The sequence below is a fragment of the Marmota marmota genome, unplaced genomic scaffold (assembly GCF_001458135.2).
Source record: "Marmota marmota marmota unplaced genomic scaffold, marMar, whole genome shotgun sequence".
Classification (NCBI taxonomy): Eukaryota; Metazoa; Chordata; class Mammalia; order Rodentia; family Sciuridae; genus Marmota; species Marmota marmota.
In genome coordinates, this window is record NW_026000174.1 from 27,858,878 (window position 1) to 27,886,318 (window position 27,441).

The 27,441-nt window shown below is 42.9% G+C and overlaps 1 protein-coding gene across 5 annotated transcripts in view; it reads left to right on the forward strand.

Moving 5' to 3' along the window:
- The window catches only part of Insc (INSC spindle orientation adaptor protein), a 313,322-nt gene that overhangs the window by 56,096 nt on the left and 229,785 nt on the right, over positions 1-27,441 (forward strand). For all 5 annotated transcript variants that reach the window (XM_015476343.2, XM_048788404.1, XM_048788403.1 and 2 more), the window contains exons 3-7: positions 2,421-2,766; positions 3,736-3,788; positions 4,690-4,813; positions 18,204-18,317; positions 25,957-26,082. In XM_015476343.2, coding sequence (XP_015331829.1) covers positions 2,421-2,766; positions 3,736-3,788; positions 4,690-4,813; positions 18,204-18,317; positions 25,957-26,082 — 763 coding nt within the window. The remainder of the gene's footprint in view (positions 1-2,420; positions 2,767-3,735; positions 3,789-4,689; positions 4,814-18,203; positions 18,318-25,956; positions 26,083-27,441) is intronic.

The following is a 27,441-nucleotide window of genomic DNA, read 5'->3' on the forward strand; positions in this document are numbered from 1 at the left end:
CATGTATGAGGATGTTTATTGTTGTATTGTGTTTAATAGTCAAGAACTGGATACAAAGTGAACCTCCAATAATGGAAAATAGTTTAATAAATCATGGTATCTATACAACACAGAATAATTTTCAGACATTGAGAAGAAGGTTTTAGGATTCTACTGGGTGACTTGGATGGATTTCCTGGCTAAGTAAGAAAATAAAAATGCTGCAAGATGTGTATATATTATGGTCATATTTATTAAATGAGCAATGGTTCAGGAAACCCTATAAATGTCTATATCCTTAGATGTAAATCTGTGTAGGAATGTGTGTAGGTGAAGAAAATGATGGACTGATACATAGAAAGTTACCTTGAGTTGGCTGAGGTGGGGGCGGGGCAGACAAGGATAAGGGTGTGGTAATGAGTAGAAAATGAGTAATGTTGACAATCACAGAGTGTATGGGATACGATCCCACTCATGTAAAGTTAAATGGGTTTATAAGATAGAATAGGAAGCAGGGTGGTGTGATATCAGATTTCTGGTGATCCCCCACCTACATGTACATATATGTGAATGTTCAAATTCTTTACAAAATAAAATAGCTGTTTTCATGAAGGGGAGCAAGGAAGGTCATTGGTTAGTTTTTGTTTATTTTCAACAATTTGAAAGGCAATTGCCTGTAGGAAACCACAAATACAATTTCTATAGTCAAACATGAAAAGCCTATGGTCAAAAATCCCATTTAAAAGCCCTGTAGTCCAACAGCTGCATCTTTTCAGGAAATCCTGCTCCTTCTCATCAAATAAGTGCAAACATGAAGATGATTTTGACCTTGATAATTGGAGCATGGCTTTGTCATTTCAGTCCTATTTGGTATCTGGCTTCATCGATGTCTTGTGTTTCACTGTACTGAACTCGAAACAAGAGCCATGTCCTCACCTTGTCCAACACAGCCCTATGGTCTCCCACCCCACTGCTCTCACCTCATCTCCCATCCCTGAGGATGCTTCTCAGCTACTCTGGCCTTCTTGCTATTCCTCACACATCCTAAGGATCCTTCTGCCCCAGAGCATTTGCACTTGCTGTTCTCTCTCCCTGGAACAACTTGCCCCCAGATATCCACATGGCTCCCTCCCTCGCATCCTTCAAGTCTTTACCCAAATGTCCCTTTCTCAATGTGCCTCCTCTGATCTGCTTCATTTTTAATTGCAGTGCCCAGTACCCCTCCACCCTCAGCACTCTCTAGCCTTCTTTCTTGTTTTCCTTCCTAGCGCTTACTACTTCAACAGATGAACGACATTGCTTATGTATTTTGAAAATCAACTGTCCTGTCACAGGACTGTAACTCTCATGAGGGACGTGATTATGTTTTCTGCTACAGCCTAGGTCTTAGAAATGGCACATGGTAGACACCAAATTCATGTTTGTGGAATGAGTGAATGAACAGGGGCAGGTGGAGGATGGCTTGAGGTAGATGAGCCACAGACAGACTAATCAAAGACAAAGGACCTGGAGTGCAGCCTTAGTGATTCACTATGCGTGTCTTGTTTGGTTGTGAAATGATGCTAAAATCTGTTCCTGTCTTTTCACTTCTTGTTCATTTTTCTTGCTTCTTTAGAGAGATCAAAAGCTCCTTAGTGTCTTCATCTCTTTTTTTTCCACAGTGCCTGACACTCATGTGATATTATACATAAGGCACTCGACACGTGCTCAGTGCTTCCTCAGTTATCTGATATTACTGACTTACTTGACTATGTGAATTCTAGAGTGAATTTTATTTGAGATCTCAGCATCGAATCTATCTAATCTATGTTGTCATGTTATTATATTAAGTAAATTAATCTTGTTTCATCACAAGTGATATACCTGTTCACTGCAGAAAAACTGGAAATTAGAAAAGAGTTGAGAAAAAAGAAAAAATGCTTTAGTTTCATTACCCATAAAGCTCCTTTGGCATTTTAAGTCTTTCCTGTAATGCTTTTTCTAGATATGGCTTTTAATATTATTGTCATAACTTTCTATTTGCACTTATATTTTCTGTATTAGTTCACATTTTTCTTTACAATAAACTTCCTGGAGAGGATTATTTTAAGTAAGTGCACACTATATAACCACACAGCTGTATCATAGCTCACTTAATCTATTATTTGAGATTAATAAAACTATTATTTGAGATCCATTTCCCCTTTTTTGTAAAGGTCATCTGCTACTGTCAGACTTTATTGGCTGTGGTTTATTAGTCTGGTCACTGGCTTTCAAAACTTTGTACCTCAGTCTTATTATCTGTTAGCTGGAGATAATGAGAGATAGTTGAGAGGATTAACCTTGTGAATGGGAGAAACAGTGCCGAGTTGATGCTTAGTAACCAAGTTAGAGCCTGGCATCAAACCCTTTGGGAATAGTGGAGTGTTGATAGTCATTCTGGTGCTGTTCCCTGATTGCAGGCTGCACCTGATGCAGGTGGACTCGGTCCAGCGCTGGATGGAGGACCTGAAGCTCATGACTGAGTGTGAGTGCATGTGTGTCCTGCAGGCCAAGCCCATCAGCCTGGAGGAGGATGCCCATGGTGACCTCATCCTGGCGGGCGGTCCCAGCCCCGGAGACCCTCTGCAGCTGCTGCTCAAGCGGGGCTGGGTCATCAGCACTGAGCTGCGCAGGATCGGGCAGAAGCTGGCCCAGGACCGCTGGGCGCGCGTACACAGCATGAGCGTGCGTCTGACGTGCCACGCCCGCTCCATGGTCAGCGAGTACAGCGCGGTCAGCAGGAACTCCTCCCAGGAAATGGGCCAGGTCAGCGGCTCTGGGGTGGGGCTGGATGGGTGCTAGGAGTAGGTATGCTTCCCAGAAGAGTGGACTTGAATTTGTTAAGTCTGAACAATTCCTGGCCAGAGGCCTTCTTCCTTTTCTAGTAAATCATAGAAGAAAGACAGCAAGGACCTTTATGGAGTATTATTATGTGCAGGCATCACACTGGATGTTTTTGACACTTATGTCATTTAATCTGCACAACCTTTGGGGTTGGCACTGTCCCTGTGAGGAGCTACACAGTGGTTAAGTATGCCAACTTGAATGCCAGACTGTCTGGGTTCAAATGTCAGCTCTGCTCCATCACCTTGGCAAGTTACTTAGCTTCTCTGTGCTCCACTTCCTCCTTCATCTTAGTGGGCATAATAATAACATTTATTTCAGACTTATTGTCAGGAATAAATGCATTATAGTAAAATGTTTAAAGCAATCAATTAGAAATATTAGTGCCGTTTACATTTTACAGTCGATGAAACAGAATCTCCAAGAGGCTAAGTAGCCTGCCTAAAGTTAAGCAGTGAATGATGTCAACAAGAGTCAACCTAAGTTTTTCTGATTCCACAGACCATTTGAACCTTCTTCTGAAGCCCAAGGTGGAATACTGAAAAAAGGCCAGGATCACAGTTTCCCTCCTTCTCATTCATTTTTTCATGCTAGAGCTTTATCCTTCACCCTCCTTCACTTTGTTCATAGCCACGTTCTACTCCAAGCCCAGCTTCAATGCCCTTTCCTCCCTGGAGCTTCCTGGATTCCTCAGTATAAACAATTGCTCAGTTTTATTTTCTTGTGCTTCCAAAGCAGCTGACGGCAATCTCCTTTGCCACTCGCAGTGTTATAGTGAATATAGCAAGCTGGATTACTTGATTCTCCACCTGGATGCCCCAGAGTGCCCAGCACAGCACTTGGTCCTCAGCCAGTTATTGAATTGAATAACACTGAACTATTTTTCTACAGGTTGAAAAGCTGCTAATGGAGAAGTGCTCAGAGCTCTCAGCAGTCACAGAGAGGTAAATGTGGACCTTAGGTCTCCAAAGTCAGGAGAGAGGCAAAGCAAGATGAAAGCCGACCCTCACCCTTCCACACATGAACACATGGACGTTGATGTTCACAGACACTCACTTGCCCATGCACGGATATATAAACACACACCCACACAATCACAGGAATACACTCACACCCTCTTCTTCATAGTTCACACATATAAACTTAATACATACTTGTACTCAGAGGCACACACACACTCACCCTCCCATGTACACACTCCCAGGTGTGCGTTGATATTCTCCCTCACCCTTCCTGGCCCCAGATCTTGCAGGATAAACCTTCACTTTGGCACTCCTGGGGGGGTTATGGGATCTCTGGCTTTCCTGGGTAGAACATGCTCAGATAACGAGGGTAAATTTGAGTCTGATCTCTCGTTCTTCTTTTCTGGGAAGAAAATCCTCCAGACTTCTTTCTGCACATTGTAGGCAGCCACTTCTTAAAAGGCCACAGGCATTGTCTTACGTCTCTGGAGTGAGCTCTGGTGATACAGGGCACTCCATTAGCCCTCCTCTCAGCATCCTCACCTCCATCTCCTGCCCCTGACATTGCTGAGAATACAGACTCCAGCTGCAGTGATAGCAGGCTGTTCAAGGGAGAAACCCAGAGGTGTGGATCTGCCACTTTCTGATGACCTTACTTCCTGGTGACAGAGACTTTTGGTCTCCAGGCCAGCACTTCTCTGCCTACTAAGGGGCCCGAGGATGAGCCAGGTGGGGCTTATTCTGTGTCTGACTCTCTTGGAGCTGCTGCCTTCCCTCTGTCCATTCTTTCCCCAGGCCAGGCCTGATTTGGTCCCTACAGTGGTTCTGGACCAACCACATGTGCCCTCCAGTGTCCCCCCCTCCCCCGGTTTCTTCTTCCCAGGTGCCTCCAGGTTGAGAATGAGCACGTCCTGAAGTCGATGAAGGCCTGCGTGAATGAGACCCTGAGCACACTGGGCCAGCACTTTGGTCACCTGCTGGAGCTGGCCCTGACACGGGAGGTACAGGTCAGTGCAGGCTGGGCCTCAGAGGGACACACCTGTGAACTCTTGGGGAAGGAAGACAGAGGGGCTGAGCCAGACTGGCCTTTCTTGGGAGACATCCTCTTCAGATCACCAGAGTTAACCACAGTATCTGAGAGACAGGACTGCCAGAGGTGGACTGAGGCCTCCTGAGCATCTAACCCAGCTCTGTACTTTCCAGATGTGAAAACTATAGAGCCCAGAGAAGGAAGAGCCTTATCCAAGGTCACACAGCAAGGTGGTAGAAGAGCCTGGCCTTTCCCAATTACACTTTCAGTATTGTTCTCACTATCCTAAATCTTCTCCGATGAATTATTCATTGATCACCATGAACCCAGTGGATCCTTATTATTATGAAAGACTTAAGGCACCTGCAAAGTGGCAATAGTGAACATTCTAGAAAGGTCATACAATCCTACCCCTGTTTCTAGGCAGGCTCTTGCTTGATTCCAGAAAGTGGGTGGACTTTGGAGCCTGACAGATCTGCTTTCAAACTGTGATTTACTGTAGGCCAAGTTCCTTAATTTTTCTCTGCCTCATTTTCTTAATCTAAAGCAAGAAACCTTCCGCAGAAGAAAAGTGAGAGGAAGGCTCTAAACGTGTGGAAGGTGCTTAGCACTTAGTGTGGCTTAAATACATGTTATCCCCGTCCCTTGCCCTTTGCTATGTTGAAGCCACCCAGTGCAGCAGATTCCATAAGGTTTTCATTATGAAAGGTATTCACATGCTATTTATAGTTACAGAAATATTGTGTTACATATTTGCCATTCTTTTCCCACCACCAAATAATAGCCTCCCATAAATAACAACTCTCTTTCCATGTGGGCTTTTCTCCAAACTTGGCCTCTCTACTGAACCTAGAGTTTCCTTTCTTTCCTATGTGTTATAGCTTATTTTGTGCAGGGCCCGGGCCTTCATGGCTTGAATCACCTGCTGGTCCTGCCTTAGTCCATGCAGCTGGGTCACATAGGGCCTGCAACCTGTGTCAGTATGTGTGGTCCTAGAAATTCTAACCCTGACTGAGGGTCTGGGACACAGAGTAGGAGGAATCAAAAGCTGGGTGCTAGAGCACTGGACGTTGGGATCCTGGGTACTGGAGCACTGGAACCCTGGGACCTGGGGTGCTGGGACACCCAGGCAGGCATTTCTGGATGATGAGCTAGCTAACAATCACAGGGAGGGCAGGCAGTGGTTCAAGCTGGGGCTCCTGCCTCCAACTGAAGCATCCAATCTCAGAGGACCAGTGTGACCTGGGGCCTGAGGTGGTGAAGAAATTGAAGGAATGATAAGCAGAAGCACTGAAGTTAGGGTGAGGGGCCTGGAGGCACCGGCTGCTGCTTTGTATGCCACTTTGGTGCCACTTGCCTGGAAGTGCCAAGTTCAATGAAAAGGACTGAAATGGAGGCGTGAAGTTGGATGGTGAGTGAGAGCCATCTGGCTTCAGAACTGGTCAGCAGGGCCCTCGATCAGAGAGCAAAGGGGTGGGGCATCTTTGATCCCTTAGGTCACAGAATCCTGGGAAAAGTTCCGAGGCTGTCAGGAGCCTACTGGCGCCTTTTGGACTGGGTGTGTGATTTCCCAGAGCACACTCAACTCTGCGTTTTCCTCATTCTGACCTTATGGTTAAATTCCTGATCTGGTGCTCCTACTTTCCTGGTTGTCTTAGGCCAGTGGGGCAAGAGACAACTCTAACCCTGGCGGTCTCTTGCGCCATTGGCATATCCGACCACTTGGGTTGTTGACGTCTGGCCTGGGAGCTGTGTTGGATCAGCTACTCCTTTGTTTGGTCCCCATTGGCCTCTGCCCTCTGGTGGGTCTGTCCTCTAAGCACCTGCATGTCTGTTTTCTTCCTGATGACCCTCTTTCTGGTGCTTTCCCTTTTCCTCCCAGCTCGCCCCATGGTGTCCTCCCAAGTCCTATGGGTTGAATTTGCCGTGCCCGGCCCTTACATTTTAATGTTTTTTGTTTTTGTTTTTTTTTTTGACTGAACTTTAGCTTCTTTGTACATTAGAACATTTCCACACAGGACAGTGGTGGCGTCAGGAAGTATATTTGTTGAAAGCAGAGTGATTTGTGTTCAGTGTTGTTAGCATGTTTTCTAAACTGGTGACTCAAACGCTATTTCCCAAGATGCTAGTGATTATACCAGGATCCTATATTTGCGGTGTCTTGACTTAATGAAAATAAGCCTTATTTTTTGGCATCAGAATTTCTCCTATGATGTGCTGTTTTGCATTGCAAGTCTTCTGAAAGGTCCTTATGCACTCATAGTCTTTCTTGTCTAAACTGTAGCTTCTGTAGCCCAGAATTTTGTTTATTTCATTCATATATTTGTCATAGTAAACTGAATAATATCTGATGTAGATTGTTAAGCAGTACTTTCCAAACTTGCTGAATCTCATTGTTGTTGTTTTTATTAAAGTACCTGTTTACTTATTCTGGCATGCTGGTGTTTCAGGAAATGCAATTTGGGAAACCCTTTTTTTAGCACTAGGGAGCCATGAAGGCTCTTAAGTAAAGGAAGAATCCACTCCCTCCCCACTCCCAACCATAGACAAAAAACAAATGGTGAAATAATGCCGATTAGAAGGGCAGTAAAAAATCTAACATTACTCTGCACAGGCCTGCCCCATCCTGAAATGTTATCATGTTCACTTCTAGGCCCTAGATGGGTATTTGACAATATTTGGGCTCAAAGGAAGTTCCTAGGAGGATAGGAAGGTGCTCAAGATCAAGGTTTATGAGAATTAGTTGGAGAAGCAGGGGTTGCTTAATCTATGAATAGACACTGCTACCTACAAGGTTCTATGCTCTGGGGTCCTAACCCTTTAGGATTAATATTGACAAGGGCTAGTGGATCTAATCCATAAGATATCCCATGTAAAAACAAGTTTGTGAAGTAGTAGGGCTGCTCAGCAATGAGAGGGGTTGTCTTAGAAATAGTCCATCACTAAGATGGGCAAGCCATAGCTGAGATGACATAGGCAGTAGACAGACGTTGGACTGAATGACTTGTAAAGTTTCTTTCATTATTATTATTATTATTTGGTTCTGGGGATTGAACACAGGGGTGCTCAACTACTGAGTGACATCCTCAGCCATTTTTTAAAATTTTAATTTAATTTTTTAAATTTTTATTCATTTTTATTTTGAGACAGGCCTCACTAAGTTGCTTAGGGCCTCCATAAGATACTGAGCCAGGCTTTGAACTTGCGATCCTCCTGTCTTAGCCTCCCTGGTCTCTGAGATTATAGGCGTATGCCACCACACCCAGCAGGTTTATTCCATTCTTGATAGGATGCATTTATAAGTGTGGACATCACAGGGTAGTGGACCAAGCATGGAGCATAGAGGCGCTAACTACTGGAGTGTAGACTACTACTAACTAGTTACGTGAACTTTGGCAAGTTACTTATTTATTTATTTTTTTTCTGACCCTTGGTTTCCTCAGCTCTACAGTAGGCTCTGGTTAGGGTTAATGAAGGAACAGGAGAGTAATTACTGACACTCTCTGGATTGGGTCATCTGCTTTTTTCTCTAGGTATACCCGCTCTGCTTTAAAAGAAACCAACAAGTTTTGCTAAAGGAGTCTCCTAAACTCCTAATTGTTTATTAAGTTTATCTAACTATTTGGTGGGGAAAGAAGAATTTAAGGCTTAAGAACATGAGGGGTCACCAATGGAAAATTAACTAGTATTTATGGTTAGGCTACCTGCGGAGAAAGGATTTGCTGGGCACGATGCAAGAAGAGATTCAACTTATATAAATTGGTTTACTTGAAGATGACTTAGGGGGTGCTCTATTAAACAATTGATTCTCACCTGTATCTTTGAATTTGTCTCAGTTTCATGTGGATAGATGGTCTATTCACTCATCTATTCATTTATTCAACCACTTTAATTTCAGTTTAAAATACCACCTCTATTTGAACAAAACCAATTGGGAAACATAGCTTTGGCTCTGGGGCCAAGTGAGCTTGTAAGAGCTTCATCTCAAAACTGAATTTCCTCTCCTTGTTCCATATCTGGGGGCCTATCCCATGACAGAGGTTAGACTAGAGGAACTTCCTAAGGGGAGAGAGGCAGGCACTAAGCTGAGCCCACTCAGATCCTTCTTCCACACTCATCAGGTAACTCATTCCTCCTCTCTAAATGAGGTGACCTTGCAGCCAGGAGAAGGAGCCAACAGAGGTATTGCTGGTGGCAGGAGTGTGGCTGGAATGTGGGGGAGGAGACCCTCAGTCTGTGGGGAAGTCTTTTCCCATCTTTATGAAGACATTCCCCCCAAGTAACAACCCCAACTCCTTGTGGAATCACTGCAGGCAGTCTACATTTTATTTTCAGAAAGTTTGGAAATGAGTCAGAATGTTGGTCATTAAATGAACTCTACAGATGCTCTGAAATTACTGTTTAACATTTGCTTCCTATTCTATTTGTCACTCTCAGATTTTGTTGTCCAATATAGATAAGCAAAATCTGCAATGTGATTAAATAGTAGCACAAGGATAACCCAAACATATCTGCTAGATAATAGAAAGATCTAAAATAAATATGCCCTCTATTCCATTTTAAAACTCCCTTGAAGAAAATAAAGTTAATGAAGGCAAAAACCAACCAATCAACCAACCAAACAACCAGCCAGCCAACCAACCAACCAAACCCCACAAAATTTTAATCTGACAGTTCATTGCAGCAGGAGGGTCTTGATCTGTGAGGTCTGCTGTCCTTCATAGCTGGAGTCCAGACTGTCTCCACAGTAAGTGAGGGAGGTTTCTTCAGGAATTCTCAGTAAGAGCTGCCTTTCCCAAACATAAACTGAAGGGTCAGAGACATACAATATTACCACAGCACTACCCCTACATTCACAGTGAGTTAAAACAGGGACGTTCTCAATCCTGAAGACAGAAACCTGGGGCACTCCATCCTTAGGGTTGTCCAATGCCTTATATGCTCACCTGTTACTGAGTGTTATGGTTTAGATGAGGTGTCCCCAAAAGCTTACATGTAAGACAATGCAAGAAGGTTTCGAGGAAAAGTGATTGGGTTATAGCCTTAAGGTTAACCTAATCAGTGAGTTAATCACTGATGGGATTTAACTGAGTGGTAACTGGAGGCAGGTGGGGGTGTGGCTGGAGGAAGCAGTTCATTGAGGGCGTGGCTATGGAGTATATATTTTGTATCCAGAGAGTGGAGTCTTCTTTCTCTCTCTGCTTTGGATTGTCAAGTGAGCTGCTTTCCTCTGCCACACTCTACCGCCACAATGTTCTGCTTCACCTCGAGCCCCATGCAATGGAGCCAGCCTTCTGTGAACTAAGACCTCTGAAAACGTGAGCCCTCATATAAACTTTTCCTCCTCTACAGTTTTTCTGATTGGGTCTTTTAGTCACAGTGGGCTGCATTGACTGGGGCTCCTTGAAGTAACTTAGACTAGTGATCTCAAACCACTTAAAATATATTGCATCCCCCATGTTCCCCAAGATTTCCTAGGAGAAATGTAAACACATATAACTTTAAGAAAATCTATTTCTTCCAGATATTCAATTTTTTCACTTGTTTTCTTTCCTAAAATGATCTTCCCAGTGATACATTGAGTTGTTTTTTTTAGAGAGAGAGAGAGAGAGAATTTTTAATATTTATTTTTTAGTTTTTGGCAGGCACAACATCCCTGTTTGTATGTGGTGCTGAGGATCAAACCCGGGCCGCACGCATGCCAGTCGAGCGCTCTACCGCTTGAGCCACATCCCCAGCCCGATACATTGAGTTTTTAAAAACAGCCATTCTATTTCTTTCCAAAAGAAAGATGTGCTCATCACCCATCCCAAATCTTACAGTGCATTGTTCTGCCATGTAAAAACCTTGCTATGTTTTAAGAAATGTGAAAACCACTTACAAATAGTTATAAATGATCTTTATGGGGTGAAAGTGGGGAATCAAGCAAAGGAGAAGCCAAAAACCATATAGTTCTTAAGGTCTCCATGAATTAATTTTGTTTTTGCATATTTCTGAGAGGCGTTAGAAATCATTTTCCCCAGTGTGGGGATTTTCTGAATTCAGATATATGGTAGAGTGTGTGAGTATGTGGTTGGAGGGGTGGTTATGAAAGTTTCTAATTTATTTTGTCTCTCTCATTCACTTATTCTCAAATGGTGTGTGGCTCTTGAGGGACAGTCTCCTTAAAACCACAGCAAAGAGAGGACCGACAGGACATATCAAACTAAGAAAGGCCCTTTTAGGCACATATTTAAATGAAAGTGATTCCTTTCAGTTATATTTCATTCCCATCCATAGATTGTGACATTAGTTGGAAAGAAAAGTAGCTTTATGAGCCAAAGATTACAAAGGTTAATGATAGTGATTACTCTAAGTGTAATTGGAATCTTTTTGAAAACAATCAAACTTTTCCAGATATATTAGATAAATGCAGATAAAAGCTTTACATGATTTTTTTTTCAGATTTGGTACACATTATTTAAGAAAACTATTAAAATCTCTTTTGTTGAATATTTTTAAAATATTTATACTAATTTCTACTTCATGTTGAAAAAGATAAAATTAATTGCCAGAAGCTGTGCTCATTAGATTTATGCAGTGTATAACTTTTTCCTTGTTTAGGTACCCAGGGAAGTTTGATCATGAGAGCTACTGAAAATAATTGAATTATTTCTGATTTAAAAATCCTCAGTTCTGTCAGGTGCAGTGGCGCACGCCTGTAATCCCAGCGGCTCGGGAGGCTGAGGCAGGAAAATCGTGAGTTCAAAACCAGCCTCAACAATGGCAAAGCTTGCTAAGCAAACTCAGTGAGACACTGTTTCTAAATTTAAAAACTTCAAAATAGGGCTGGGGATGTGGCTCAGTGGTCAAGTGCCCCTGAGTTCAATCCATGGTACCAAAATAAATAAGTAAGTAAATAAATAAATAATCTCAGTTCTTGTTTAATTATTCCCTAAAGTTGAACACCAAACTTCAATACAGGCATGAACCCATTTATTGAAGAAATGCTATGGCTTTTATTATATTTTTTATTTTTTATTAACTGAGGATGGTAGTTATAGATTACTTTGCATTATTACAAATTCAGTCAATTATTTTATCTTGGCTTCATAATGTATTTGAATAAATCAAACTTTATTTGGGGTCTATGTTATTTTAATATTTTTTAAATTTTCCTTAGAAAGTTATCTTTATAACTATTTGTCAGTGGTTTTAATATTTCTTGGGACATATATCAGAAAACTTTTTAATTAAAAATGAAGGCAGGTCTTTACTGAGAGAAAGTTAACTCTGATGTGGCTGACAGGCTTGACGAAAAGGACTCTCTTTGCCAGGCTGGTTATAGGGTGGGTATTTTCCTTATTTAAATAAGTGAAAGTTGGAACTTCAAGGTTTTGATAAAAAATATTTGAAGTACAACCTATTTTATTAAAAATAGTATTGACGATGAAATGCGTGTTTTGACTTTCCTAATTCTATATGAATAATTTGGGTGACCAAGGTGCTCTAAGTGAAAAAGTGGTGGGTATAATTAATAGTTATTTGATAAATCTTGGTAAAGTACTTTTGGAATTTTTCCCAGAAATTAAGAAAGTGAATGACTCTAATGATTGGGTAACAAATGCTTTTTGCAAGTCAAGTGGTTTCAGATTCTTTCACCAATTTAGAGGAGCAATTTAGAGAAGTTATCAATTTCCAGGTTGTTAGAAATCATATTTGATGACAGATCTCTGTGATTTTATATAATTCAGGAGGCTGAGCAATGGGGCTCTACAAACTCCTATTTCTCTCTATGAATTTATGGGAACAAAATTTTTCAGTGTTTACATCTAAAAGTGTAGCATTAAATCAATATTTAATTGTGGATACATGAACAAATTAAAAAGTTTAAAGTAACAAAAAATACCTATTCATCTCACTAAGAGATATGTTTACAATAACATTTTAATATTTATGATTCATAATTATCAAATTTTATAACCTATTTATTTTGTTTGGACCAATTGTGCTAATGATAACCAATGGAAACTAAATCAAGAAAAGTCTTTTCAATACTTGGAGCCTTATAACAACAGGATATAAAATAAAATTTCAAATTCTAATGGTAAGTATCAGAAGGGTGATCAATAAAACCCTTTTAAATTTAAATGCATTACATTAAGGAAAAATTCCAAGGTAAAAGTAGAATAGGAATATAAATTCAATAATGAAAAGAGAAGATGCCAAAATATTAAAGAAAGAGATAATTTACGTCTTTTTAAATGAATGATATCAACTTGTTTTAGATTTCATTGTCTTTTATCCAAAATAGGTTTTATGTTAATATCTATAGTCTGATGTAAATTATATCCTTTCCAACTTTATTTTTTAAACCAATGCTGAAGAATTGTAGCTGTCAAATTAAAATATGCAAGGGCACATATAAATTTTAAATCCCTAAAATTCTTTTAGGAATAGGTGGGAAAATATTCTTTTGGCATCAGATACACCGAGCACTCAGGATGGCTATTGCCCCTGCCTCTCACTGGAGAATTGCTTAGGTCTTAAAATCTGTGTCTTACAGGGAAGGTCTCCTTCTGCTTTCCACACTTTTTACATTTGAAGAATCATCCTCAGCAGATACCTGAACTGAGGTCACCACTAAAGTTCCTAAAGTCTGGCCCCTGTTGGCTTCAGTGAGGACCAGCTAGGGCCAGCAGTTCTCAGAACACCATCCTCCCACATTTTCTGAACATCCCAGCCTCAGATAATATTTCTTTCTGCTACAACGTTTTGTTTTTCAATGATGAACTGTGCCTCCAGTGTTCCCTTTCCCTCTGTGAATACCCTGATGTTTACAGGGAGAATCAGTTGAATTTCTAACAATTACTTTCCTGCTCACGTAGGTCTCTTTCTAACTCAGAGTGGATTTGTGTATCTGAGCAACTTTCCCTGTTTAATTCCCTTTGATTTCTAATACATTCTTTGGTTTTTCTAACAAACTCTTCAAGATTTGGAGATTTCTCTTGAAAGACATAAAATCAGTTAAGTTCTGGGTCTTCCAAAAGCCTCCTGTTCTAAGAGATCTTATTCACACTTACCTTCCTAAATGGGATGTTCCCATCCAATAGGTATTTTACCGTCTGACCAAGAGGTAATCAGGGCTTAGGTTCAATTATTATTTTGCCTAGCTTCTCTTCAGTATATGCAGTCTTTCTGTGCCTTCCCACAGAGTCCCAATTACTACATTTCTCTAGCATGTTCATGAGAACAGAGGCAATGCTTCTTCCTTATTTCCAAAACTTTCACCAGAGACCTATCAGGTAGTCTTTTAAAGAGTTCATGATGGATTTGTAGTATTTTCCTATGTTTTATAACTATTAAAGCATAAAACACACAATGACAACCCTTTTTTATTACATATCATGATTTCGGGCATTTTGGCAGGGATGGGCTGAATGATTCTTGCATTCCACATGGCATCAGCAAAGCCTGTGATCAGCTGGAAGATGGCCTGGTGAGCCCTGTGCAGCCTCACTCACATGTCTGGTGCTTAGGAGAGGTTGGCTGGAAGGCTGGTCTCAGCTGAGAGCATTGGTGGGGATCCTACCTGTGGCTTTTCCAGCATACCAGTCATAACAGTCTCAGTTATCAAACTTTCTACATGGCAGCTCAGGGCTCCTAAAAGAATATTCCAGGAAGCCTTGTGGAAGCTCTAAGACCTCTTGTTACCTAGCCTTGGGACTCCAAAGACATTACTTCTGTTGATGCTGGATTCTGTTGGCCAGTCAAGGCACAAAGGTCAACCCAGATACAAGGGAATTAGAACTCTTCTCTCTGTGGGAGGAGTAGAAAGAATTGGTAGCCATCTTTAATCTACCACACCCTGTCGAATCTGCCTACATTTTATGTCACTTTGCATAAATGGGCTGTTCTACTATGTCTATCTATGAAACCTTTACCTAAAACTTCAGGAAGAGGCTTCACAATAATTTCCTGGCTCTGTCTGAGAAATTATTCCACCCTGCTCTTTGAGAGTTTGATCTCCCTATGATCGATTTCACTGAGTTGCTATCACTCTGAATGAGAAACAATTACAGGACCCCAATATATGAAATCTGCATTTTTCTAATTCCTCAGTTAGAGCAGTTAGGCTGCACACATCTCCTTCATCTCCCTCTTCCCTTTCTCCTGCTCTTAAGGAGTTCATTGTTTGTTATTTCTTGTTTCACATCTGACTGGTCTTTTAAGAAAATATTTGTCACCCAGCCTATTAAGTCTATCTTCCTTTACGTTGCTTTTGTCATTTTGCTGCTATTCTCATGATATGGAGGAAAGCATATTCTTTGAATTTCTATAATTTCTCCCTGATTTTCTGAAACAAATAACAAACAAAAACGTTGATTTTTACAACTGTGTTAGTATGAAGCAGACACCAAGATTAGATTGGCGAGGCAATTTCCGTGAAGGAAAAAAGGGAATAATGAAGTAGACGAAGGTGTGGAAAACCGTGTTCCAGTTTTGACATCTGAGAAGGAAAAGGAGGAAAGATTGCATAGGAAGAGATACTTAGGGAACCAAGCCTGAGTCACGACCGAGGAGCCTCCTGCACCAGTCTTATTGTCCTCAGTCTCAGCTAGGGGTAGCTCAAGGGAAGCGTTGTCTCTGCAAGAACATGGTGGAATTGCAGGGGGCAGCAACTGGAGGTCCCAACAGCTCTGCTTCCTGTTTCGGGAACTCTGGTGACCATACATGTGCCATGTGAACAGGAAGCTGGGTTGGAGAACCACTCTCCTGTTGGTGGGAATGGCTAATATGGCCCATGTATCCTTGCCTCAGGCTTCCAGTTTCATTAGTTTCAGTGAGGTCCTGCCCACATTAGAGATGGAAATAGGAAGTCAGATTCACAAAGGATGCGGTTCAGTCCCCCGCATCCAGCCCCACCCCCTCAGACCACATGTCAGATATTGGTCAGGTTTCTGTGTCTCAGTTTTCTCAACTGTGAAATGAGGGTTGGACAAAAGTCATCTGAAGCCCTTCCAACTCCAACATGTGATATTTAGGACTTTGAAGATTTCAGTGGAGTCTGATCTCATATCTTTCCAAATGTATACTGTGGAAAAGATGCTTACAACTTTGTGTGTGTGTGTGTGTGTGTGTGTGTGTGTGTGTGTGAGAGAGAGAGAGAGAGAGAGAGAGAGAGAGAGAGAGAAAGAGATTTGATTCACTAAGATATATCTAGAGTGTAATTACTGTATATATGTGTATAGACATTAACATGAAATTATTCTCATACATAAATGGTCTAATATTAGCAGCTGATTGCAAAAGACATTGGGTTTGAATTGTTTAATGTAATGCTAATTTGCTTCAAGTGCAAACACTAATCAGGAACATTAGGTAATTATCATTTAGGTACAGGACCCCAATACATGAAATCTGCATTTTCATATGAGCATTGGTATCAAATGTGTAGCTGCTTATGGTAACAATAGGGAAGGATTCTAAGAAGTATGTTCATTACAGAGATTTGTAGTGACAAATCTTAGTTATTAAGGCTACTTACCTTTTGTTGAATCTCTTACAAGAGGCATCCATCATATCTTTGAGAATAATTTTTATATTTAATGTAGTTTTATTAAATACACCCTTAATCTTAGGCTGCACTCTGTAGAGGATTAGTAGGGTGTGTGTGTGTGTGTGTGTGTGAGAGAGAGAGAGAGAGAGAAAGAGAGAGAGAGAGAGAGAGAGAGAGAGAGAGAGAGAGAGAGAGAAAGAAAGAAATATGCTTGAGTTTGAATAAAAGAGGAAAAGGGAGAGCTGGATAGCCATTTACCTTAAGCCTCAAACCGTCTTATTTTCATCGTTTACCAGTGGGGAAACCAAAGTCTAGTGAGTTTATCTCAAAGGCCCAAGATCACAAAGTAATGGCTGTTAACAATTTTATTTTGCTTCCATGTGTCTGACAACTCCTTACTTAATCTTATGTTTGTCATAATCACCTTAAGAGATAGATGTTATTTCCAACATTTTACAGTTGAAGAAATCAAGGCAGAGAAAGTCTAAACTAAATTACTTTCTCTAGGGCACATAGACCAGCGTGGCAAACCCAGGATTGGAATCCAGTTTGGCTCCCAGAGTTCATGCTTTTTACGCACATGCTCACCGCATCAACATAATAAGTTAAAGGCAAGCAGGAGATGGAACTCAGATCTCCTAGTTTCCTTTTATTTCATTTTTGTAACACCAGGGTTATTTAAAAACAATCCCCTTTTTAAAATATTTGTTTTTAGTCATAGTTGACACCATACCTTTATTTATTTATTTATTTATTTGTGGTGCTGAAGAAGGAACCCAGAGCCCTGCATGTGCTAGGTATGCGCTCCACTGCTGAGCCACAATCCCAGCCCCAACAATCCCATTTTAATATTTTTAAATAAACATGGCAACTGAAACCACACAAGAGGCTGCACTGAGCACCCAGCTCTGCAGGTTTTACATTTTTGTTTGAGGCTCTTTCAGGCAGCTCTCCCTAATATCTCTATCTCCATCCCTCCCAGGAGAAACTCGAGCAACTGGCATTAATTAGCAGGTAGAATTCATTTATAATCAATGAGTCACATGCACCAAAGCTAATGGTTGATTATGAAGTGATTTCAAGATTCATAAAGAGCTTTTTTTCCCAGAAATTACCTAAACTCTTCTAGGAATAAATCTTCATATGTTATTTACTAATGACTCTTTCATTTGCTTTCTTTCTTGGGCCTCCTGTATTTGGTCATTTCTAATCTCTTTCAACCAGTAGCCTAGAATTCTTTGACCTTGGACAATATGACCTTACTGAATTACTCACCTGGTGACAGAATTCCCAGTGTAGCTTTTTTGGCTACTTTATACACCCAGTGAAAATGTTTCCCAAGCAGTAAGCTCTGTCGAGTGCTTCTCTTGCATTAACCATTGAAATTATCACCCAGCTGGAGTTCACCATTGGCTAATTGCCATCCAAAATGGGCAAATTCTTTGACCATAATTGTAGTAACTCATTGGTTTTCAACTTGTTTACTTAACTGATGGTTTCTGTTTTCACCGGAAGCCAGTAGCACAACAAAATGGTATTTGCTGAGCTTATCAATATTGAGAGCTGATTTTCTGATGGGGTAAATTTGTTGCTCATTCCCAAGACTTTGAAGTGATTCATATCTCTGATATAGAGCTCAGCTGTCACCCTCACCCATGTCTTTCCCCAAACCATATCCTTGGTGACCCCAGAGTGCGGTAGTGGATGGGGCAGGATTATAGGTTCCAAAATGGCTATTGGGAGCATGGGCCACTGGTAATCCATTAAGGAAGATGAGGGGAAGGCACATGGGTGTGAGTAACCAGCTTACTTCTCTCTCTCTTCCTAGGCATTGGTGAGAAAAATTGATGCCTCGGACAATATCTACACCACAGAGTCTACCACAGGCAACCTGTTCAGCCTGACCCAGGAGGGGGCTCCTTTGTGCCGCATCATAGCCAAGGTGAACTTTGTAGTCAGGGACCAGAATGGCAAGCCTCGGGAAAGTGAGAGGAAGCTCCCTTGTTCAGTGAATGGGTGGAAACAACTGGCTCAAGAGGTCCATCTTGGTTGGGAATTAGTTTGCTATGTGACCTTGGGAGAGTCGCCTCTCCTAACTGGCCCTTGGTGTTTCACTTTAATAGGTGGATAGTCCCTGTGATTTCATTTTCAACTTGAGACAAAAAAAAAAAAATGGTATCCCCAGAACCTCCATTATTTTATTTGTGCAGGGTCAACTTCTTTCCCTATCTCCACTCATTGATTTTCCTTCTTGAAACTGTGGTGTCCCTGGTGTCTACATGGTGATGTACTAATACAAAGACCATCTGGCATGTAGCATTTTAGAAGATAGATTGGCTTTATGTGGCTTCCTGGCATCATGGATAGAAGAAATGTAGTATCTCAAACTAGTTCAAAGGAAAGTTTTTTATATTGTTGTCTATAGAGTTAAGCCCTATTTACATCTCTTAATCTTGTTATCATAACAACCTCTACCCCATAATAATTATTAGTAGTGTTATCGGGAGAAATAGGAGGGGAACATATCTATAAACATGACCTTCACCTCAAATTCAGAGGCATGTGTTCTCAAGGGTCCCATCCAAAAAATCCCTTTACTCAGCTCCTGGCTGGATTCCCCAAAATGCCTTACAGCTACTTCAGTATTACATGAGGGAAAGATGAAATAAAAAAGGACACTGGCTTCATATATTACAATAGGGGCCCTAATTAATTGACTTTGTGGTTAATTTGCTCTTGATTACGGCCTCTAAAACCTTAGAGCCCAATGTAGGCAATTTGATAGCTCTAGGATCAAAGTAAGGTCTGTTTGTTCTTATTTTTCACTTGTGAAATAATATCACCAATGGATAAAGAATGAGGGATCTAATTGGAATCAAGTTGTGTCTTTCAATAGGCTTATGACACCAGTCCCAGGAAGATGCTCTATTTGGATGATTCCGAGGCATCACAATCCTTTAGAGCATTTGTGGAAAACACAAATACTTTTACTCTCCCTCCGCCCAAGATTTACTGAGAACCTGGGCTAAGACTTGGGAATCTACATTTTCAAGCTTTGCAGGTGATTCTGAAGCATGATCAGATACTCAGATTCACTGCTCTCAGCCTTTAAAGACACTTAGAATAACCAGGGTAAACACTTGCCAATGCTGGTCAGCAGAGAAGTGAATTATACATAATAGCAGTAGCTAACATTTGAGTGTTGCTGTGCACTCTACTTAATGCCTTGTAAACCTTATTTCTTTGGAAACAAAACCATCCTGTGAAGTGGACAGTTTCCATATGTTCCCATCTATAATTGAGATCATGATCTGAGGGACTTGTCCAGGGTCACACAGCTGATAAAGAGTAGAGTCAGGGGGCTGGGGAAATAGCTCAGTTGATAGAGTGCTTCCCTCGCATGCACAAGACCCTGGGTCCAATCCCCAGCACCACAAAAGAGTGGAGTCAGAATTATAAACCAGGTGTCTTTAGTTCAAAATTCATGGTCCAAAGCCCATAGTGGTGACTTGTGGTTCAGTCTTTGGCTCTTCCAATTTTAGGGCCAAAAGTCTCAACCCCAGATGCCCACTAGAATCATGAGGGAGCTTTAAATAATTTCTGAATTGATTTGTCTGGAGTAAGGCCCGGGGCAGATATTTAGCTTTCCAGGTTCCCTGCCTCTTGGGTTGAGGTCGCTACTCTCTTTGGGAGGTATTTAGTTAAGATGTGACCCACAAAGCTTATGGTGGTATTGGGGTCTGGGGCAAAGGGGATTGGAGAAGGTAGCATTGGCCCTTCCACCTTCAAATATCCTGTTTTTCCACCATTCATCTTGGTTGAGAGGGTTCAGTCTTCAGAGATCTGTTGTGGTGCTGTGGGGGACCAGAGAGCCGTTGCAACCGATCTCTGTTTGATGATTAGGTTCAAATAGAAGTGAGCTGAACTTCTTTTGGAACAATCATTTTCCATTATTCCAAATGAATGACAAATGGCAGCTGAGTTTGGGTTGCAGGAGTGGAGCTGAAGCCCAGAAGGGGTGAGACTTATTCTCAATGGCAGAATGGGGCCGGAGGTGTTTTGTTTTGAGAAGAGGACTTAGAATTTCCTGGGAAGGAGACTCTACTTGGCATAGGCTCTGAAGCTCTGGGTGTTCTGCTCCAGGGCCTGGATACTCAAAGTCTCATCTCCACCTGCTGGTTGACATTGAGGGCTCCTACTGCCTGCCTTCATTTGTGTTCCTCTTTCAGGAAAGCAGAGAGAGGACATGCATTTGTGCCTAAGCCTAGTCTCCTCTGAGGACCAGGACTCTCCTCTGGCTAAAGACTGATTCCAAAAATTCCCAGTGGTAGAAAGCAGGGGAGAAAGGTCTGGGTAGGGACCAGAGTCTCCTCTTCTCCCAGTTCTACCATTAGCTCACTGGAGGAGGTTGGCAAGGTCAACCTGAAGAGGCTGAACTCTTTGATACTTTGAGACCTCCTGAATCTGCCATGCTCTCCGACTTCCCTGGTATTTTTATGGAGAAAGTAATGAAGCAATTTTAATTTTACCCTAATCCATTTTTAAACAGAAGGCTTTGGTGAACTGTTTTCCACATTTAGTCATCACTCCTCTATTTCTGTCTAGAGGCTCCTTACCTATTCCACCCACTCCTTAGCTACTCAAATATCCCCCGTGTTCTCAACACCATCCCTGAACTCTCATGAGCCATAACCAGTAGTTTTAAAGATTCATAGTGATCCTTTGATTGTTATGTGGGCCACACCTCACTGGAGCCTACCCAAGAGAATACACGAATCTTATTGAGCATTAACCAGAATAACATTCAGAATTCCTATATGTTGGTTGCTTCCTATGTGCCAGGTTCCGTACTGGCACTTTCTGCACAGTTACCCCTCTGAGATGGTATGGTGGCCCTGACGTACAGATGAGGACTCCAGGACTCTCAGTGGTTGAATACCTTGTCCAGCTGACATTTGAAACCAGATTTGTCCAGCTCTGGAGTCAATGCTTTTTTTTCCCCCACCAGCTTAATTGGCTAAAATCTGGAGTCCTTCCCTTTCCAGGTGAAGCCTTTGCTACAACAGATCAGTCTGTCTGAATCAGTAGCTCTTCTTTCTCTGCTCCTGGTGCAGAAATCCAAGATCAGCTCGCCCACTCCAGGTGCAAAGCTGATGACAGTGAAGACAGGAATCGGGGAGAGGAGTAAGAGAACTGAGATTTCTATGGCTGTAGATGGTCAGCCGTGATGATGATGGTGGTGATGACAGCTATGGTAGTAGAGAAAAAAAAACCCATTAAAGTGTGCTATTAAAAAAAGTGCTCTATAAACAGCACTTACTGTGATGTTCTAAGTGCTTTATACAAAATAACTTATTTAAACCTCCTGCTAGCACAATTCACAAGAGCTAAACTGTGGAGCCAACCTAGATGCCCTTCTGTAGATAAACAGATAAAAAAAGTGTGGCATATATACACAATAGAATTTTACTCAGCAATAAAAGAGAATAAAATCATGGCATTTGCAGATAAATGGATGGTGTTGGAGAAGATAATGCTAAGTGAAGTTAGCCATTCCCCAAAAAAATAAATGCTGAATTTTTCCTCTGATATAAGGAGGCTGATTCATAGTGGGGCAGGGAGGGAGAGAATGGGAGGAATTGATGAACTCTAGGTAGGGCAGAGGGGTGGGAGGGAAAAGGAGGGGGCAGAGGATTAGCAAGGATGGTGGAATGTGATGGACATCATTATTCAAAGTACATGTATGAAGACACGAATTGGTGTCAAAAATACTTTATACATGACCAGAGATATGAAAAATTGTGCTGTATATGTGTAATAAGAATTGTAATGCATTCTGTTCTCATGTATTTTTTTTAAATAATAAAAAATAAACCTCCTGCTCATCCTTTGTGGTAGACAGCATCCAACCCATGGTACAGGTGGGGGAGCTGAGACAATGAGAAGGCCATTTGGTTGGTAAGTGACAGAATTGGAACCCGGCTGTTTAGCATTATAGGCTGTGCTCTTGGTTGTGTTCCGAATCCCACTCAGCAGCAGGTCCTCCACTTTTCCCTCCTCCTTTCCTTCCCTCTCACTCTTTTATCCCTTTGTCCTCTTCCCACAGACCTCCCATGTCCTTCACTACTTACTCAACCGACTTATTATCTCATCTGATACTCCAACAATCTTTTGATGTGTTAGAATTTATTTCCCATCTTTAAGGCAAGGAAACAGAGATTCAGGGGTTAAAAAAATGTAAATAACTTAGGTCACACACATTAATGCAGAGATGGGATTTTAACTGCGTATTGCTCACTCCAAATCATTATCTCGACCTTCTTGTGTCTCTGGTCTTTGGGATCCCGTAGACAAAGGGTTAAGAGCAGAGAGAAGGTGCATGATACCTACTTTATTTCTAGCCTAAAAGATGCTGAGACTAGTTCCTCCAGCAGAGTCACTGGGTGAGGGTGTCTAGTCCTGACAGTGAGGCAGGAACTGGGAGTCCCTGGCACACCTGCCTAGCGCTCTCCCCTCAGATGCTCAGTAAATGTGACCAACTTTGTGACACATGTGAGCAGTTTCTCCCAGTGACCTTCCTCTTTTGGGGTCTGCTGTAGTCTCTTTTTGGGTCATTAATCTACTTAAGCTGCCTTCAGGAGGGAACTTGGGCAGCCCATCTGAAATCCGTCCTCTCAATCTCTGGATACTCTGAAGACCAAGGACGGTGCCCAAGCTTCCCTGAGATAATGGTGGCCAACTCCATCCCTTCCCCAGAGCCGAGCATGAAAACTCCCCTGCGCTTCATTAAAATTATCCCCAGCTCTTCTCTTATTCCTGCTACCACCAGCCTCCACACCCCATAAGTGGCCTCTGCCAGCTTTAGGACAGCTCATCCCAAGCTTGTCTGAATAATTCATTCTGTTATAGAGCTCGGCTCGGAGCCCAGAGCTTTCTATAAAATTAAACAAGCTCCAGCCAACAGTGTGATCTGTTAGCTCAGGCAATTCCCAGTCTTGCTCCTGGGTGAGTGCCATGCTCCTATTCTGAATGGGGGCTCCAGTGTGGTCAGTGTGGTCCATGAGATAATTCACCTCAGCTCCTGTGGCCCCTTCCTCCCCTGGCCTTCCACGTGTCCCAACTCTTGATACATCTTCCATGAGGCCACGAGGCAACCATCTAGCCAGGAAGCCTTCTGTCTAACCTGACCCTCCTACCTCGGTCTAAAACATGGGACCAGGCCCTTCTGCACACAGTGGCTTCACTGCTCCCCCTATTGCTTAGTCATGTAGCTGTTATGACTCATTTTTAGTCAGTGCTAAGCAGCAGCAGAGCCAGGATTTGGACCAGAATCTCCTTAGACTGGATCCAAAATTTTCTCTTTCCTCTCCCAGTAGCTAAAAACACAAATAAGGACCTTTGTCACAGGCTTTGGGAAAGAATGTAATGAGGATCCAGTGCAAATGTGTGCAGGGGAGCAGGCAGACCTGTGCTGGTTTCAATGCTTCCTGAGCCAAATGGGGGCTGCCACATCCATCCTGGCATTCGACCTCCTGCTCTTTGGCATCGTTTCTTCATTGTCTGCTCCAGATGTCAACATCTGTCATCTATTTATTGAAATATATTTGTTTAACTGAGATGATCAAACATAAATACATAAATAAACATATCTCCATATGTATGAGCATATATTTAATCTGGAGGGAGGCTTTTAGTGGCCAGCAGGGCTGGCTAAGGAGAGCTTAGGAGTCCTGTTTCTTTTCTTCTCACTTTAAAGGGTAACTTGATTGTTCCTTGATTCTGAGTAAGGTCTTTATAGAGAACCCTTATCAGATGTCCTGTGAGCAAGTGTGAAGGTAAGGTTAAAGGATTATAGGACAAGGAATTGGAGGCATAGGCTTCTTGTCTCATGCTAGACAAATTTTTATTATAGAAGTGATGTGCATATAAAATCGGAATGGTTCTCTCTTACCCCTTCTACAAACTCCTCCCAGGTAGTGAGAGCCTCCTGCTCTGCATGCTCTTAACCCTGCGCCCCCACCCTCTTTCGTTGTACCTTTACCCAGCTTTGAATCTGCTTTTAGAATTTCCTGCCATCCCTGCCGGACTATGAGTTCAGGATGGACAGGGCCTGAGGCAGTCCTGCTCAGGGCTCAGCACAGTGTCTGACACTGAAAATACAATGTCTTTGTGTTTTCAAATATATGAATAAATTTACCAGCAGTAAGGCAGGCCCCTTTCCCACCAATCCAACAGCCCCAGAGGGAAGTAGAGTTATAAAAGTTTGTGGTCAATCTTAGTTGATTATAAAATGTCAGAAGTTATCCACTTCTCCATAGTTAGGCGTGTTTACCCTAACCCCTGCTGTGATCAGCAGCAGAACTCTTAGAGCCAAAAGAGCGAGTAAGCCTATGTTTTTGGAGTGGAGGGAGAAAAGGGTCTGGGCCTGGGTTGTCTTGGTGCAGCTGTACTGGGCTGCAGTGGTCATGGCTTCCTCTGCCAGTGGTTGGTTTGCTGTCCTTCCAATCATTCGCTGCTGCATCCTCGGTCAGCACAGGATAGAGCTTGGCACATAGTAGGTGCTCACTATAATTTTTGGTGGTCAGAGTTCTTAAAATTCTGATGGGAGATGGTATTTTGGTGAACTTACCTTCTTTCTGTGACATTTTGTTCAGTTTTGGGAGCAGCTGCAAAGGGCTTAGACTTGGGAGTGATGAGGTTAAGGGCCAGCGTCCCAAGGCTTCAGGGGAGTGGCTGATGCTGTGTTAGTGCTGCCACCTCCAGGCACCCTTCCAGCCCCCAGGGAAGAGGGAGAGGGAGGGAAGGAATCAAAGCCAGAGGCAGGGAATCCAGCCTCATGTGCTCTGGAGGCACAAGGTGGGCTTGCCTTTGGTTTGCCGGGTATTGCGAGTCCCCCGTGTGATCTGTTATACCAGGCCAAGGTGGGCTTCAGTGGTTAGTTTAGAATAAACATGACCAGTTGCAGGGCACCTGGAGGAGGCACTCCCTCTCCCAGATTCCTGCCTGGCAGTGTGGTGTGGATGTAGGGTGGATTATCTTACCCATGTGCACTTCAGGATTTTTTCCCCATCACAGAGTGGGAATAAATTATGGTATGGTATAAAGGTATAAATAAACTTCATCTTGCCTGCCTGCCAGAGCAGTCAGAGTTGTTGAGGAGGAGCCTGGGGATTGCTGGCAGAGTGAGAACTAGCACTAGACTTCTAGTCTTCCGTTCCCTCCACCTGCCTCTGGTCTGTTTCTAGGACATGTTTTTGATGATTCCAGGACTGCTCCACTGGAGGCTGCTGAGAGGGTGTGGCCAGGCGTCTGGGACCTATGTTGAATGATGTCAATCCTGGCCCCAGTAAAATGTTCTTCTGGGCCTCTGGCCCCCAAATCCCAGAAGCATCAGGGTGATCTCACCTCCAACTTGGACCATTAGGAGTCCGCATTTCTCTGTGCATATGTGTTATGTGTGGTGGTGGTGGGGGGTGACCCCAAAGCTGATCAACTGAGTGAGGGATTCCAGTTATTCTTGAGTCAGTACCAGGGAAGGTCCATGGTGATGTGTCATGTGACATTTTCTTTTTTCTTGGCAGGAGGGTGGGGTTGTAGCACTCTTCAAGGTCTGCCGACAGGACAATTTCCGGTGCTTGTACCCCCAGGCGCTCCGCACACTGGCCTCCATCTGCTGTGTGGAAGAGGGTGTCCACCAGCTGGAGAAGGTAAGGGTGGCTATCTGAGGTGGCATAAGCCAGGTGGGGGTGGGGCCAAGCCTCATAGTGGCCATCTGGGTCTCTTTATGGACCAAGTCACCTTTATCCTGTTTTCTTCCAGATGGCACACAGAGGAGGTTGCTAGAGGTGTTGACTGTGGGTCTCAATGTGGAGGTGAAGGGGAGAGGGACTAATGAAACTGATCAAGAATGGCAGGGTCCAAAGGGACACTTAGCACTTCCTAGGTGGGGAGATCACTGACTGAAAAGCCTGATGGATAGAATACAGCAATGGGCAGGCAAGCCAGTACGGGGAGTGGTTGGTCCATCCATTGCAGCCAAGGGAAGGGGAGCCAGGTCCTTGGTGGACAGAGGGTCAAGAGCAGTGGAGCACTGGGTACCCAGGCAATTCTGCCCCACTGAGGACTAGAGGGCCTGAATGGGGAATCGGAAACCCAGGTCCAAGCAGTGACTGGGTCAATATGTCACAGGGAAGGGTGAAGTTGGAGAAGCAATGTGGTGTTCTGACAGGCCCCAGGGCCCCACTCAAGCCCAACCTGGGGAGACATGACATTCTGGCCATTCTCTACATCTACTCCGTTGCTGGGGCTGAGGCTGCTGCTTCCCTACGCCTGAGAGGGTCTCAGCCTGCAGTTGGGCCCCCAGCGAATCTAGGTTATAGGGATAAAGAGGCTGGGCTGATGTTTGGGAATTTCTCAACCAAGTTTCAAGGAAAGATGCCAAAGATGCTGAATATTCTTATGGCGGAGAAGTGGGAAGGAGTGGTGTGTCCCAGGACAGTTGGGTGCCTGCAAGATTGGAGTATGAGCTCTCCATCTGTTCCTGGGAGTTGGTGTAAATGTGGATGGGGTGAGCAAAATGACCCTCTTCTTTTGCATCTGTGTCCTGCCAGCTGGTCCTTCCTGCCCAGACAATGCCCACCCTACCTCCAGCTTGTCTCTTTGGTTTGGACTCCTAGATTGTGCAGCAGAAAGTTTTCAATTCAGGAAAGAGCTGAAAACCTTTGTAGCTGGAATGGCTAGAGGCTTTTTTTTTTTTTTTTTCTCATGCTGCTCAAAAAGCAGAATATTTTAGTGTCCCTATCACAGGCCATGGCTGGCCTGGGTGGTTGTCAGGCCTAGTGGGCTAAAGAAGTGTCAGACACTGAAGGCTGACTGTGCTGGATTAGTCTGGCCAATTATGCCCTCCATTAAAACCAGAACCTTGTGAGGTGAGCATCGTTAACATCCAAAAGACAGGGCAAGGAAGTCTCAGATAGTTTATGTGACTTGCCTGAAATCACATTCTGAATGCTAGAACCAGAATTTGGGCCTTGCCTGCCTGACCACTCCTGTCTACCTCACTGCTC